At 43.1% G+C, this 14700-nt stretch overlaps 1 protein-coding gene across 6 annotated transcripts in view; it reads right to left on the bottom strand.

Annotated features, from left to right (window-relative positions):
• Positions 1-944: 944 nt before the first annotated feature.
• UBR3 (ubiquitin protein ligase E3 component n-recognin 3) overlaps positions 945-14700 on the bottom strand; it is a 198117-nt gene continuing 184361 nt past the window's right edge. For all 6 annotated transcript variants that reach the window (XM_053265271.1, XM_053265280.1, XM_053265289.1 and 3 more), the window contains 3 exons: positions 6139-6348; positions 4133-4272; positions 945-3685 (listed from right to left, as the gene is read on the bottom strand). In XM_053265271.1, coding sequence (XP_053121246.1) covers positions 3568-3685; positions 4133-4272; positions 6139-6348 — 468 coding nt within the window. In that variant the 3' untranslated portion in view covers positions 945-3567. The remainder of the gene's footprint in view (positions 3686-4132; positions 4273-6138; positions 6349-14700) is intronic.

Genomic DNA, 14700 nt, shown 5'->3' with positions numbered 1-14700 from the left:
GTTAAAACAGCTGGGTAAGAGGAGAATTAGACTGGGGAAACAGTGCTGTGAGTGAGGAGCATTTAATCCTTTCCTTGCCATGGTAACCCTTCCCATGTTCCTAATCTAAACTGTCCCCCATTGTCCTGCTGGGGAAAATATAAAGGCACCATACAGGCGGCATGCCAGCCCCTTGCAGGGCAAACAGCAATTTCTAGGCGTTTTGATGGCATGAGGCCTTTCCTGATGCCTTTCCTACCCTATGATTCTGTCACCCAGCAGCTGACTTCAGATGCTGGGAGAGAAGATCTATTGTTTTGTTGCTAATTTGTCTTGCTTAGTCCTAATAAAAGCAAGTTGTACCTTGTATAGAGAAAAAAACCTAGTGGAGATCAGAAACTGCCAATAACCAATCCACATATGACATTTTCCATGCACAAAATTAATCCTGACTTTGATACCTACGGGAATGTTTTTTGTGTGTGAATGTATTCACTTTGACAATACAAACTGCTTTTCTGTTTTCATGATAGCATCATCAGAATCAGTGTAGAGTAGCAAGAGAGAGTGTTGGAAACAGGCTGCAAGGACTTGAGTTCAAATCACTGTTCAGCCAAAGAATTCAAGAGGTGGCCCCAGGCAAATAATTCTTCTCAGTTTTAAACAACATCACAGGATTGTTGCGAGTATCCAACTGAATAGCTCCATACATGCAGGCTTGAACTTCATAGATCAAGGGAAGTAGGTGATAGTGTTGATAGGAAACCAGAATAAGCATCCATTACATCTCTTCAAAGATCTAGAAAAGGGCAGTACTCACAGAAGCAATATTGTGCTTGGAAATGACATATATTGGCCCGAGATGTATGAACACATTTTAACATAAAATAAACTTCTCAGACAAAACAAGCTGTAATTGCTTTTTCACATACTTAACAACAACAGAAGGAGGCCATACATGTAAATATTGACAGTAGACTTTTATTAACATATTTTACAATGTTGATTATGGTACTTCTCATTTTGTATTTTGATGTGTCAAAGACTGATTCTGTTTCTACAGTAATGTACTGTACTTAAATGATCATTCATACAAGATACCACACCAGTACATTGGAGGAATAGCAGCAGCAGCACACGCACACGCACGCACACCCCATTTTAGTTTGGACCTGTTAGCAGATTTTCAAAACATTAGGGGAGTAATCAAAGTTCTAGTTCAGCAGCATGCAGGCATATTTCAAGTAGGATTTTCAAACAAGTGCCTTTTCTTTTTTGTTTTAAACTGACCAGTGACTAATTCACCAGTACCAAAATGAACACCATGAAACACAAAGGTTTTTAAGTTAAGGCTAATAATTTTACTTCACATCCATATACACAATCATAAAACATTCCACCTTAAATAACACATTTTTATTGATTTCTGGAGATATCATCTCCTGTGAAGTTTCAAACTACACAAAGCAGTCAAATTCAAGAGCCCTGTAATACGAATTATGCTGGGACATGTCATCAATATTTCTGCTTGTCAACTGTGCTTACAAAATGGCCTGATACTCGTAAGCGAGCAATGAAAAAATATTACAGGCGAAACATATGATACAATATTAAAAATGTAACAATGGTCTGGAAAATGTTTTGGGAAACCATTTTACGGTTGGTGAAAGAATTGTAGACTCACTGGAAAAATCTGTGTGTGTGCGCGCATGTGTATATATATAATACATATTCACACACTATTTTATATAAACAGCAAACTGTTGCCATGTATTTACTTCTAGATGTTTGTGAAAATATAAATAGGCCCCCTCCCCAACTTTACATGAACTTTCCTGCATTCCCACTGGTTCATTTTATTTCCTATGCAATTTTCAGTCAGACTTTTGAACAGAAAGCAGCTTTCAATTGAATACATGGTTTTATGACAATTCTGTGTTTTTTAAAAATTAGTTTACATATATAAACTTTACTTTACAGGAAAAGCTATGTAAGTCAAAGTATGTAAAGTATCAGAAGCACCTGAGGGCACTGTTTAAATAGTCAACAGATGTTTGATTACTCTGTGAAAAGGAAGAGGGGGTGGGAGAGATTTGGCAGCAACATATTACATATCAGCATTGGTCTATAATCTTCTCTGACGGTTTAAGTGTGGGGTTTTCTCAAGGATGTAGATTGTCCAGCTAAGAGCATGAGGATGGAAACAAGGCTTCCGTACACAGATCCCTGGCTGGCTGGTGGATCTCTGGAGAACCATGTGCCCAACTAGGTGCTCTGTGCATATGGTTCCCCCCTCTGATCCAGTAGCCGAGTCTAGTAATCAGCTGTTTGAGAGTGGGAATTCGGGGCTGAATTGTCCCCTCTTCCTGCCAAACAGCTTAGCAGCTGAATTAAAGCTTTATTTGTCTAGAAGGACTTGGTATACAGCTTTGGCTGTTCCACATGCACTTCACTGGATCAGAGCAAGGCTGTTAATTTGGCATTTTGCACATGAGATGCAGATAAAAATATTCATTCACCTAGTGCCACCTCACAAATTAACTCCTGCCCCCCCACCAAAAAATCTCCCATATTCAAGACCAAGCAGAAAGGGCAGTGATTGCTCTATAAAGAATAGAAAGAAGCCACTTGCACTTACAGGAAAGATCCAAATTATGTGTCATTTCCAGAGTGCCCAGCGTGTCTTCTACCACCATCACTGAAGCTCAGCTAGGTGGAAATGAGAGATGTGGCAGATCTGGTTGGGATTATGATCCACCATTCTGGGGCATTTTGTGTTGGGATTATGATCGACTATTTGGGGCATCTTACAAATGGTATGTGTGTGTGTGTGTGTGTGTACACACAGACACACAGACACACACACACACACAATAAAATCAATGTGTTAGTATTTACTAGTAAATAAAGCTAACTGAAATGGCAAAAGACAGAATACTGTATATGTACTGTATTACATTAAGAGCAGCAAATTACCTATTTTATAGCTATTTCACTAATCTCTGGAGTATATCTATGAAATTCCTGAGAATGAATAAGGTTTTCAGCAATGCCTGAAACTATTTCAGCTCTCTGGCAATACGTGAAATATTCTCTAAAAATCCTTTAGACCATTTCTATACAATCTCACAAATCAAAAGTGTTACAACTCTTGTATACTTACAAATACATATCAAGCAAAATCTTAAAGCAACACAAAGGAAGGTACTGGGGGAAAAGCAGTATGTTTAGCAGGTGCACTACACATATACAGTGTTTCAGAATCAACAACGCCGACCAGGTAAAAATAAAAATGCTCAAGAGCCATTTACTGGCATCTTTAAAGTACAAATTGTGCTTTATTAGTGGATTAGAAAGCAACTACTACCAAATGAATTTAGATTCTACACTCGAAATTAGTCCTAATTGTTTAATATTTTAAAATGTTTAAGTCTCTTATGCCCAATACCTAACACAGGGCTTCAAACAATAGTATGGCTCCACACTTTTCTCAGTGAGGTCGCTGAATTTCCATTCACTTACAAGCGAAAGCCAGTCAATTTGCATTCATAATAAAGGCGATGTGATGGCGCAGTGTTGGTTAGTGATCTACAGACCATTATAATGTGGCCCCCATCTTTTATTGATGTGATCAAAGGTATGTGATATCCACTGCTGTTCAAGCACTTTGTATCTTTCCTTACATATATAAAGAGGCTTGCCACGCCTACAAGGAAAGGAAAGAAGAAGAAACACCCATTAGAATATGGAGGGATGGCCCCAGATGATTTACTTCCTTATGCAGCTGCACCATCTGAGGCAAGAGCAGCTCTCCCAGAATCCTCTGGAGCATTACAAAGAATCCTGGAGGACACCTCTCAGATCATTTGCTACTCCATTAGTGTCCCTTCACATATGACCCACTCCAAACAATTATTTGTAATGCTTATACAATCAGGTCGACCCTCTGAAGTTGTGTAAAATTAATAATAATAATGAAAAGGAAGAAAAATCCATCCTGGTAGTGGGTTCAATGTCCAATACTATTATATGCAATTATTGTTTTCCCTTATTCACCAGCAGCCTCCCATACTTTCAGATGGGAGCTCTGTTTAAAAATAGAGTTTGGCAACTACAGTCACAAGTGCAAATTGGCCAGTATTATAAGGCTTACCTGAGATCTCTGTCTTCCTCACCATGCGCATCCAGGTAAACGGAACCCCAAAGGCAGAAACGATGACCACGAATGATGATGATTACAGATGCATTGATCAAAAGGAATATTCCTGTCCCAGCACCACAGTTTTGTGAGTGCTGAATTTTTTTTTTTTAAGAGAGAAGAGAAAGAAGAGGATTGACATACTGTTGAGTGAATTTATTTTATATATATATATATATATATATATATATAGAGAGAGAGAGAGAGAGAGAGAGAGAGAGAGAGAGAGAGAGAGAGAGAGAGAGAGGACATTTTGCCTGAAGTTACTAATTATATAACTTCAGAATCCTTGCCTTTTCTGTAACTTAAGAACAGCAATTTCTACTTCTTAAACAATGCAGGGACTTGTGATGCAAAGTTATAAAAACTAAGTAGTTTATAAACTGAATGCATTTATGGGTTCCCAACATCTGTGAAGAGGATTAAGTATATCTAAAGCTATAAGTGCCACTTTGCAAACTTACATTTAAGCTTTACAGAAACAAAGGAATGTATTTCCAATTAGAGCATTCAGGATCAAGGAAAATGTATGGAATAAACCAAAAATATTGATGATAAAAGACAAAAAAACAGTGGTGTGGATTAGTTAATATGGATTTATAATGGCCTGTTATTAAGTTTGATTTTTGAAGTGACTCCATTGACAGAGGCAAAGACTTGTTCCTCACAGCTGTTTTCTGTCATGGGACTCTTCAAAGAACAAAACAATTAGTTTTTTGCCTAATAATCAAGCTTTCTTGCAAGAAATATAAGTTTATTTGTCCCTGATGAAGACAGTCTGCAAAAACTAAGAACCTTACATCCAGTCTCTCTTTCATTAATGGTCATCTATAGTATGAACCTAGGCAAAAGCACCTCACAATACAGATTCTCATACTATCAACTTTTACATCAAAAGGCTTTCCTGCATAAGCTAACTCCATCTAAAAATTCTCTCTCTCGCTCTCTCTCTCCCCAGCTATTCACTATTTGACACATACATATCTAAGCACTACTAGATAAGAGACTTTGCATTAAAAAACAGATCTAAATTCAGCTGCCTGGAACAAGCCTTACTGACCCAACTGCTATTTTTGGAAGCAACCCAAATCACATAACCCAGTGCTGTCAGTTTGAAAGCAATCAGAATCAGGGCATGGCCCACAAAATCAATGGGGCTGCTCAACTGTAAGTCAAAGAGTCTCAATATCACCACCTTGCTCACATCTTCATTCTTCATCCACTCTCTCACCTTCCCTACTTGTCCCTCACTTCCCCAAGGAAAAAGGAGGGGATGCCCAGCAGCAAAGAATGGGGAGAAGTCCACTTTGGTGACTCTGCTAAGTTGTGACAAGCCTCAGATCATGAGTAGTTTCGAACCCACCTGTTCTCCAGCTGCATATGACATGTGCTATGGCCAACACTTAAAACAATGGACCAAGGACACAGCAGGACTTCCACAGCTGGAGGCAGGTGGAACTCTGGCTTAACATAAACCAGAGGCTTTCCCAGCAGCAGAGCACATATGGGTGAGGTGCAAGGAACAATTTTTGCTGATGTCCCCTGCCTCCAGAAGTGCTCTGTGCCTTCCAGAAATAATTCTTAAGGGTTGTACAGCACTCCAGGATATATTTCTAGAAGGCATAAAGCACTTCTGGAGGCAGGAAAGATGAGCAAAAAATGCTCCCTGCTTCCTGCCCACTCCACTGCTGGAGAAGCCTCTCACTGCAAACTCTTTGATGCAAACTCTTGCTGCATCCTCGGTCCATTGCTTTGAAGTCAGCCACAAGCACACCTCTTGTCTTGCGTGTGTCTCTTTATTTTTCTTTCCTTCCACAGAAGTGAGTGGGGGAGCGCTGCATGCATACTGAACCATGTGCAAGGGATCAGTGGGTCACGCAACCAAGTGAAAACATTCTTTGGAGCATTTCTTTTCTATACCACTTTCTGACAACAGAGAGTTGTTATTAATCATCTCTTACCAATACACACTCGCAGTAGCTCTGCTGTTTGCAGCAAAGCCCTTTCAAGCACACAAACGTGCCACAAACTAGACAAACGGCAGGATCTTTAGGAACCTTGGAACAGACTGAACAACTCTTTCTGTGGTAGTACTGAAAAATAGTATTATAGTTTTCAGGCAACTGCAGAAGACGTGGTAAGTCCCATTTAGGTTCCCGGATAAGTAAAATCTGGAAAAAAAGAAAAATATTAAAAGAAATGTTAGAACAGAAGTTGCATTATGCACTTTTATAATAGTAAACTCACAAGGATATTCACACGACCACGAGGCGGGGTGGGAGGAAGGCTGCGCAAAACTTACCTCCCCCACAGATGATCCTTCACCATTGGTTGGAGTGTGGACCGCACTCCCACACAATCCATGCTGCTACACATAGCGCGGATCTCTGGAGACTGGGACAGTGTGTCCCAGCCTCCACATATCCCATAATGTACCACACGATGACCATGGTGCATTGGGGGATACCCCTATGAGACAGGTGACTTAGGCACCTGTCTCTGAGTGTGCTTGGCAAGCAGCCCAAGCACAAACATGATCCTGGCGCCGGGGCTAAGGGCGCACTCGTGCTCTTAACCTTGGCTAGAGGTCGGGTTTTAAAGTGGGGTTAGCGGGCAGGCAGTGGCGCTGCACATGATCCTGGCGCTACACGTGATCCTGGCGCTGCACATGATTCTGGCGCTACAACCAAAAAGCTTAACCCAGGCTGGGCTGCCCTAACCTGGGTTAGGCTGCTCGTGAGAACAGTCCTAGTATGTTCTGAGTTTGTCTCTGTTCCAACTTCCCAAAGGATAAAAAATCACTAATGTTTTTCCTAAGAAAATTGAACTGAAGCAGCTAAGTAGAGAATCTGGCCTGATATACAATGAAAAACTAAAACCATGAGCAATCAGCTGTCAGGCGGCTGCTAAATCAAGTTGAGTAAAAACAGGTTGCTCACCTGTAACTCTTGATCTGGAAGTGATCCGTTACAGTCATAAGAGTGGGTACTGTGCCTACGTGGGACTATTCGGGCAGAATTGACTAGCTCCTCGATGTGCCTAGCCTTACCCCTTGCACATGGTGAATTCCATTTATTTGGGCTTGCTGGCGCATATCACCTCAGTTCCTGAAGGACTGACATTTGGACTCAGTCATCATTTGAGGTGTTCCACAAGATGAGTCGTACTTTATGCTATGTAAACATACATTTTGTTACTTTGCATACTATAGTGGAGCCGACAGGAGGGTCACTTCCATATCAAGATTTACAGGTGAGCAACCTGTTTATCTGGATCGTGATTCGTTGTACTCATAAGAGTGGGTGACTAACAAGCTGTCAGTCCGGAAGCAGGTATAGTATGCTAAGGTAAGGCTCTTTTCAGCACACCCTGTCCGAAATTGGCCTGAGCTGCAGAGTGAAGGTCCAATGGGTAGAGTTTCACAACGGTATGCTCAGAGGACCAAGTTGCTTCCATGCAGATGTTGTTGAGGTTAATGCCAACCAAGTGGGCAGCAGAGGTAGCATAATCTCTAGTCGAGTGAGCCCGTACAGATTCTGGAGGCTCCATTTTCTAGTGTTTGTATGTCAGGAAGATCAATTCCACTATCTTGTGGGAAAGCCTTTGTCTCGAAATGTGGCAATCCTTCACTTTGCCTTTGTAACCTACAAAGTGGTGTTTCATCTTTCTATATGGTTTGGTCAGCTGCAGATAGAATAGAAGTGTACGATGGACATCCAGGGAATATAACGACTGTTCCAGGGCTGTCATGGGATTCCAGAAGAAGGTAGGTAAGACAATGTCACTGTTAATGCAAAGGTCTGTAACAAGTTTAGGCTTAAAATCTGCGTCCAGGTGAAACACTGCCTTGTCTGGATGGCACTTCATATAAGGAACATCAATGTGTAGAGCATTCAGTTTGCTCACTGTCCAGGCTGATGTTATGGCCAATAGAAAGGCCGTTTTCAATTTCACAAGTATAGATTGAGCTGTCGCCATAGGGTCAAAGGTGGGATCCGTTAAGGCTGATAGAACAAGAGAGAGACTTCATTGTTCAGAAGGCCACGTAATAGGTAGGTAGAGGTTGTTCAAACCTTTCATGAATCTTTTGGATTCTGGGTGCGAGAAAACTGACTTTCCGTCCCAGCTGGAATGGTGGGCAGAAATGTCTGCCAGATGGACTTCTATGGAAATGTTGGCCAACTTCTGCTGCTTCAAATCCATGAAGTACAGTAACACTTGTCAAACAGATGCAGCATCAGGCAAAAAGTCATGTTTTTGTGCATATATTCTAAAGCACTTCCACTTGCTATCGTAGTTAACATGAGTTGACTACTTCTTGACATTCAGGAATATATCGTTCAGCAGTCTATCCTCCAGGCAGTCAGGCTTAGTGTTTTCAAATCAGGGTGGTAGATTAGCCTGCCCTCCTGTATTAAGAGATCCTTGTGTTGAGGAAGCCGACAGTGGCAATCCTTCGACAGTTTGAGTGCCTGCTGAAACCATGGCTGTTGTGGCCACCATGGAGCAATCCATAAGCAATTTTCAGATTCTTGTAGTATATTTGCCAGCACCCTGTTCAAAAGAGGATAAGGGGGGGAATGTAGAGAAATATCTGACCCCACTGTACTGGAAGGCTCTCAGGTTGTGGCCGATGCTGGCTCTTGAGCAAAACTGGGATCACTTCTTTTTTTTAATACGTTACAAATAGGTTGACCTCCGGGGTCTCCCAGTCTCTCAACAGCACCTGGAGGTATTCCAGGTTGACTTCCCATTCGTGTTCTTGCTGTTAGAGTTGTGACCTGCTTAGGAGATCCACTAAGGTGTTCTCTACTCCTTTGATGTGAATGGCTGTCAACATAATCTGTTGTGCTATAGTCAGTTCCAAATTTGCAGACTTAACATGCAAAGGGAGCGGGACACCTTTCCACCCTGATGGTTTAAACACGCAATTGCCGTGGTGCTGTCTAAACAGATTTGAACCACTTTGCCCATCAGGAATGGCTGGAACGACTTTAGCACTTGAAAGACTGCAAGTAGTTCTAAAAAGTTTATCTGCAGTTGGTACTGGTGTAGAGACCACCAACCTTGTGCTCGTAGATCCCTGCAGTGGGCTCCCCAGCCCTGCAAAGAAGTGTCTGTTGTGACTCAGGTTGTCGGTTGAGGCACCTGAAAGGGTACTCCTGACAGAAAATTGCCTCTCTTCGTCCACCACTGGAGAGAAAGTAGAACCAGATAAGGGATTGTCAGCAGCTTGTGAGTACTGTCCGGCTGGAATACTGACAGAAACCATAGTTGAATACATCGAGTTGTAGCGTGGCATAACATACAGTAGAGGTGCACAAAGCCATGAGGCCCAGCACCTTTTGTATCTCCTGTGCCTTTTGTCTGGGCTGGGCTACCATGGCCGTGATGTGTAAGTAGCAGTCCTCAGGCAGGAAAGCCTTTGTGCTTCTGCATCTGGTACTGCACCGATGTAGTCTATTTCACTGGCTCCAGACTGGATTTTGTCCAACTGACCTGGACGCCCAGGTCTTTCAGCAGATTGAGGACTGTCAAGACATGCGAAGCTAACTCATCTCTTTGTCTTCCCGCCAGGAACCAATAGCCGAGAGATGGAAAGACCATCAGCACTAGTGACTGAAAATGTGCTATTATTACGGTCATGCATTTTGTAAACACATGGGGTGCTGTTGCTAGACCAAACGGAAGTACATTACACTGACAGATCTGGTTCCCCACCATGAATCTGAGGTACTTCCTGTGGTTGTTTTGGATCCCTATGTGGAAGCACATGTCTCGGAAATCCGACGTCACAAACCATTCCTCCCTGTGAAGGAGAGAAAGGATGTTTTGCAATGTCACCATATGAAACTTGTGCAAATACACGTGAAGGTTTGACTGTCACAGATCCATGATTGGCTGTAGACCCCCATCCCTCTCATCCCACTGGGCAGTTTACAACCCAGAGACTTGCGTTTTGGGCAGTATATAAATATAGTAAATAAGTAAATACATACATACATACACACGTCTGGAAATAATGAAAGTAAAAAACCGCACCATTGATCTGTCCATCGAACCGGCAATATCGTCCCTTTTCCCAAGAGGATTTGGGCTTCTTCCATCAACAGTGGGGATGCTGGTGTGTATTTGATCCTGTTGAATGATGGCAGGATCTCAAGTTCTATTGCATAGCCCGTCTGCACTATGCGAAGGACACAGCAATCCGATGTTAAGTTGTGCCATGCGAAAGCATGACTTGCCAGCCTGATATTGGAGTAAGATGGAATGTCTGTATAGAATTAAGAGGAAATGTCTGTATAGAATCGATGGTAACGGTTCTTGGACGAGGTGATTCGGTGGACTGACTTGGTGATCAAAGATGTTGCTTGCCTGACTCAGCAGTTTTTGGGTGCATGCCTTACAATGTTCTGGACTTTTGGTTAAAAGACTTCCTATTGTAGCATTGGTATGGCTTACGGAAGTCTTTTTTGTCAGATTGTAGGAGTAGGAGGATTGTAGGAGGATTGTCTCCTATTATATGAGCAATATTTTGAAGAGTAGGATTGAGATGGTGTCATGAAAGTCTTTGCTATGAATTTGGATTTCTTTATGGACTCCATGGTGGAGTCTGTAGTCACACACTCTATTCTTCATGTCTGGTTGAAGGGCAGTGGACCACAGCCATGCATGTTTCCGCAGGGTAATAGCTGTTGCCAAAGAGCGAAACTATCTCCACCAGATGTTTGATGTTGCTCAGTTGTTGCCTGGTTAGGAGAGTGACCTTGGCATGCATGTCACTGAACTTCGCCAGAAAGTCTTCTGGCAATAGGTTGGCTTGTTCAGTGAAAAGCGTATCGGACAAGGAGTGGGTGTACTTTGTGAAGGGATGACTTGCCAGCCTGATGTTGGAGTAAGATGGAATGTCTGCATAGAGTTAAGATGGAATGTCTGCATAGAGTTAAGATGGAATGTCTGCATAGAGTTGATGGTAATGGCTCTTGGCTCTGTATAGTTCGCTATCTTCAATGCTAAACAGGAAGTAGAGTATATTCTTCACCCCATCACATCCAGTTTATGACTTTCTTTGTCTCCAGGAGTGGTGTGTGTCTGCCAGTTTTGGATGAAGAAGCACAATCGATCACAACAGAGTTTGGGGATGGATATTTCACAAAAAAATCGTTGTCCTCCTCCTGGATCCTATATAGGTTCTCCAAGTGCTTGGAGGTAGGAGCCAAAGTTTGCAGGACTTCCCATGGAGACCTGGCAAGCTTAGAGATCACAGGAAACATAGGTAAATGCACGGGTTGCATGGTGGCCGCTGAGTTAAGGAAGTTGTAGATGGGGTCATCCACAACTTATATCTGCTTTTTTAATCCTAGGCGCAAGGCCGTTGCCATCTCAGCTATCTGGCAGTGATAGGAGCACATCTCCTTGTTAGGAGACACATTTGTCCTCAGTACTTGTTAGTACCTGTTAGTAAGGCCATTGCCATCTCACCTATCTGGCAGTAATAGAAACGCCTCTCCTTGTTAGGAGACACATTCACCCTGGAAACAGAGGGTAGGTTTAAATATAAAGTTTTCACAATGGAGGAAAGTAAGATCCCCCCAGGGATCTGTGCTGGGACTGGTACTTTTTAATTTGTTCATAAATGACCTAGAAGCAGGGGTAAGCAGCAAGATGGCCAAATTTGCAGATGATACCAAACTCTTTCGGGTAGTGAAATCCAAAACAGATTGTGAGAAGCTGCAAAACGATCTCTCCAAACTGGGTGAGTGAGTGACAAAGTGGCAAATGCGGTTCAATGTTGGCAAGTGTAAGGTGATGCATATTGGGATGAAAAACCCCAACTTCAAGTATATGCTGATGGGATCCGAGCTGTCGGTGACTGACCAGGAGAGAGATCTTGGGGTCGTGGTGGACAGCTTGTTGAAAGTGTTGACTCAATGTGCGGCAGCTGTGAAAAAGGCCAATTCCATGCTAGTGATCATTAGGAAGGGGATTGAAAATAAAACTGCTAATATTATAATGCCCTTATACAAAACTATGGTGCGACCACACTTGGAGTACTGTGTACAATTCTGGTCACCACATCTTAAAAAGGACATGGTAGAACTGGAAAAGGTGCAGAAGAGGGCAACCAAGATGATCAGAGGCTTAGAGCACCTTCCTTATGAGGCAAGACTATAACATCTGGGGCTTTTTAGTTTAGAAAAAAGACAACTGCGGGGAGACATGATAGAGGTCTATAAAATCATGCATGGTGTGGAGAAAGGTGATAGAGAGAAATTCTTCTCCCTCTCCCATAACACTAGAACCAGGGGTCATCCCATGAAATTGATTGCCACAAAATCTAGGACCAACAAAAGGAAGTACTTTTTCACACAACACACAATCAACTTGTGGAATTCTCTGCCACAAGATGTGGTGACAGCCAACAACCTGGATGGCTTTAAGAAGGGTTTGGATAACTTCATGGAGGAGAGGTCTATCAATGGCTACTAGTAGGGCTATAGGCCATCTCCAGCCTCAAAAGGCAGGATGCCTCTGAGTACCAGTTGCAGGGGAGTAACAGCAGGAGAGAGGGCATGCCCTCAACTCCTGCCTGTAGGCTTCCAGCAGTATCTGGTGGGCCAATGTGTGAAATAGGATGCTGGACTAGATGGGCCTTGGACCTGATCCAGCAGGGCTGTTCTTATGTACTATTTTAATAGGGGGATCATCTGGATGTTCAAAGGAGTTTGTACTAGAGGTAGAGGAATCCAAGTCATAATAATCCATTAGTATAGCCGTTCTCAGACCCATGAGTGTAGACTCCTTCCTTTTTGGTACTGTTTGTGTAGTAGAGGAGGTTGTATCAAGAACCACTGTTTGCGTAGGTTGACTCCATACAGGATGACCCCTGGGAGCCTCTATGGTCTGCACTGCACCCTTTTCTTGGGAGCTGTGGCAGCGTCTACTCGCGATGGCGCAACCTAAGTCCCTATTGGGACCATAGTAGTGGTTGAAATAGTCTCCACATATGTAGGTGTAACTTGGGTTGCCATGGGAACCATAGGTGCAGGGAGCTGACAACAGGCTTTCCACATTTTGTACTCATAGTAGTCATACAGAAGACCAGGAGATCTCAGTTGTGCTAGCAACCTCAGCCCGCTTCACATACCAATCCTTGGGTGGCTACGTAGTCTCTTGGGACCCTCCAAGAATGAGGACTAGAGGTCTGTATTGTAGAAGCATGGCTAGGCATTGAATGCATGAGTTGGAAAACCAAAAAGGCTGACTGCGTACAAAGACAAATCCGTGTAGGTCAAGTCTCAGGTGTCTTCAGGACAGTCATGGATGCACTGTCCTCTTCTCCACCAAGTTCTTGGCTTAGAAAACCACAGAAAGTCAATGCTGATGGAGCACTTTCATTAGAATCCAACAGATTTAGGAGACGTTGGGCATCGCCAGGTCCCAAACTAGCTTCCATAGCTTCATCATCTTCGATTCCGAATACACCAGTTCTTGCTGCAGCCTTAAGGATGCTGGAGATGGGGATTGCATAGGTGTTCTAGCCAGTGAAAAAGAGTGATCTCAATGCCGAGAGGTCGATATTGAGGTTGACATCGGTGCCAGGCGTTGAGGCATAGGCATCGGGGATTCCAGGTCCACAAGTTCTGGAGTCTCTGGGCAGAAGCCTCTGGTGCTGATTGGAGACTGGAAGGGGAAGGTGTTGCTTGGGATGCAGCCTCTGACTCCTCGCATCTTGGTCTTGCAGTCTTTTCACCATGTTTCTTGGGAGGGTGCTCCCCTCGACATCAGAGTCTCGGTGTCAAGACCTGTACTGCTTCCGATGTGAGAAGTCAGGAGGAGGCTTGGACGTCTTGAATGGCATACCAATGCTCAATGCCATGCCACTTTGAGTTGAGGATTTTTGTGTTGCAGTCTTTGCAAAGTTGCAACTTTGAGTTGCAGTCCTTGACACCGACGCTGTGCTCGATGTCGATGGCACAGGCGCGTTGACCAGTGATCGTCACCAAAAGACTGTTCCGAGTTAATCTTTCGTACTATCTGAGGTCGTTGCCAAAGTTTCTGTCCGTTTGGGTGTGTGTTTTTTTTTTAAAAAAACAAAACATTTGGAGTAAGATTGGTGGAATCTTGTCAGAGTCAAAAAGATTAAATCAAACTAATTGTGCTTTCTCCACAGAAGACAACTATCTAAACTGAGGGGCTATCTGTCTGAGGTGCCGACACAATAGCAGTCAGAAAGGAACTGAGGTGATAAGTGCCAGCCTGCCCAAATCAATGGAATGCACCACATGCAAGGGGCAGAGCTAGGCGCATTGAGGAGCTGGTCAATTCTGCCCGAATGGTCCTGTGCAGGTGCAGTACCTACTCTTATGAGTTCAACGGATCACAATCCAGATTAAGCGGTGCCTTCATATTGCTTAGGACTGTAGATATGCAAAGCTGCTATTTGCCCTACATAAGAACAGCCCTTCTGGATCAGGTCCAAAGCCCATCTAGTCCTGCATCCTGTTTCACAGGATAGTGAA

Source organism: Hemicordylus capensis, chromosome 1 (genome assembly GCF_027244095.1).
Source record: "Hemicordylus capensis ecotype Gifberg chromosome 1, rHemCap1.1.pri, whole genome shotgun sequence".
Lineage (NCBI taxonomy): Eukaryota > Metazoa > Chordata > Lepidosauria > Squamata > Cordylidae > Hemicordylus > Hemicordylus capensis.
The sequence above is the reverse complement of the archived record's forward strand: the minus strand, read 5'-3'. Positions and strand labels throughout refer to the sequence as shown.